The sequence below is a fragment of the Eurytemora carolleeae genome, unplaced genomic scaffold (genome assembly GCF_000591075.1).
Source record: "Eurytemora carolleeae unplaced genomic scaffold, Eaff_2.0 scaffold1626, whole genome shotgun sequence".
Classification (NCBI taxonomy): domain Eukaryota; kingdom Metazoa; phylum Arthropoda; class Copepoda; order Calanoida; family Temoridae; genus Eurytemora; species Eurytemora carolleeae.
The window spans coordinates 11,828-13,559 of NW_019397512.1; the positions used below are offsets into that span (position 1 = coordinate 11,828).

Genomic DNA, 1,732 nt, shown 5'->3' on the forward strand with positions numbered 1-1,732 from the left:
GTATTCTGTAACCTTAAACCCTTATAAGCATTCTGTAAACCCCGTACACTGTACAGTTAAAATGAAAGAAACGTATATTTCTAGACTCACAGACTCACGCATTGCACAGATCGCCTTCTTTCATGCTTTATTGAAGATATATAATACGTTTGTGAAGTGAAAATGACATGTGAAATTTTGTCAGTTATTTGTTTACAGCTGTTAAATAATTTTTCAAATTATAATTTCAAAATTCGAGTGACATAAAATATGTTGGGTAATTTCCTAGAGGACAATTTTTGGACACCCCACCCCCCCTTCTATTCAATTTTGTACTTACATCTCATATGTCCTAGCCGGGGCGCCCTAGCCTGTCCTAGCCGTAGCGCTCGGCCCCTAGCCTGTCCTAGCCGCAAAGATTTTAGGATTTAGGAAATGTGAAAATACGGCTCCCACCACCGCAGTGGCAGTTGGCACCTCTAGATAATGGAAATAATGCGGGCGAAGCGCGACGACATTTTTATCCCTCTGTCAAAAATAATAATTTAATAAGAAGATTTTGGTCATTTGTTGTTGAAACCATGGCCATGGTAAAGTTGGGGGTGTAAAAATACTTTAACTTCTAATCATTTTTTATATATTTTTAAAGATAATTCTTTATTAATCGTAATTTAGTTGCTGCACCTAAAATGTTTTCACGGGGGGGGGGGGCGTTCCCCTTCTCCTCCCCTGTCACAATCTAAGATACATGCTATTTTAATAAAGAATGGCTGGATGGGGTGGGGAGGGAGGGGGGGTGGTTATGTCCGTGAATTTACCTCTATGCTTTCCATTATCAGTGTTTACTGTTTAAGGCAGTATTCTGAGCCTATACAATGGGGAGATGTTGCGTAATGTTGTAATTCTCATTATATTCACTGGTACTCATACACTTCATTTATCCATCAATCGATCAAATATCTATCTATCTATCTTTCTATCTATCTATATTTATATCTATCTATCTTTCGAATCAATTTGTGTAGGATTCGTACATCCTGTCAAATCGTGCAATATCCGTTTGTCTTCCCGTCTTAAACGGAATGTTCTAGGGAATTGAATTGGGGTAAAGGCAATGCACGAGGACCTCCCCCGGCACCTTTTGACTTTAGGAAATGCCGTACTCATAAAAGTTTGTCCCAAACTGTATTAGTCCAGGTACAACCCGCCTGCTATCAAAGTCAATCTATCTCGGTAGCTATCCAACAAGCTATTACTCAGGCTCTAAATGCCACACAGGGACACAAGCACTTAATTGTACATCCATGTACTGCAGTGGGAGGAGATCAAAACTATGAGTTCAGGGGCAACGCATTAGTTTTGAGGGAAAAGGGCCCAAGGGGTGGAATAAGAATATATTGCTATTGTATTTTCCATAATGACCAGAAAGCCCAAAATCATATATATTCGCTCTAACTGTGATAATAAATCAGAAATCAGAGAGGTGTAGTCCTTTCCCTGCGACTGCTGTGGGGGCTCTGGGTTTGTTTACATTCCTCTCACAGTGTACAGTACATAATATGTGTATATCTGAGTTGGGCGTTCCTGTATGACCTCCAGTATAGTTCCTTGGTTTTTACGTAGAAGTTTTCAAACATAGATAATTGATAATGTACAAATTACTGTAAGTTTACAGAATATCATGTGACCCGACATTTATTACATAACTAATCTAAAAATTGGCTGAAATTTACCCCCCCCCCCCCCCCCCCCC

General features: G+C 39.6%; 1 protein-coding gene across 1 annotated transcript in view; it reads left to right on the forward strand.

Annotated features, from left to right (window-relative positions):
• The first annotated feature begins 560 nt into the window (after window positions 1-560).
• The window catches only part of LOC111714677 (involucrin-like), a 3,110-nt gene continuing 1,938 nt past the window's right edge, over window positions 561-1,732 (forward strand). The window contains exon 1 of the mRNA XM_023489832.1: window positions 561-569. Coding sequence (XP_023345600.1) covers window positions 561-569 — 9 coding nt within the window. The remainder of the gene's footprint in view (window positions 570-1,732) is intronic.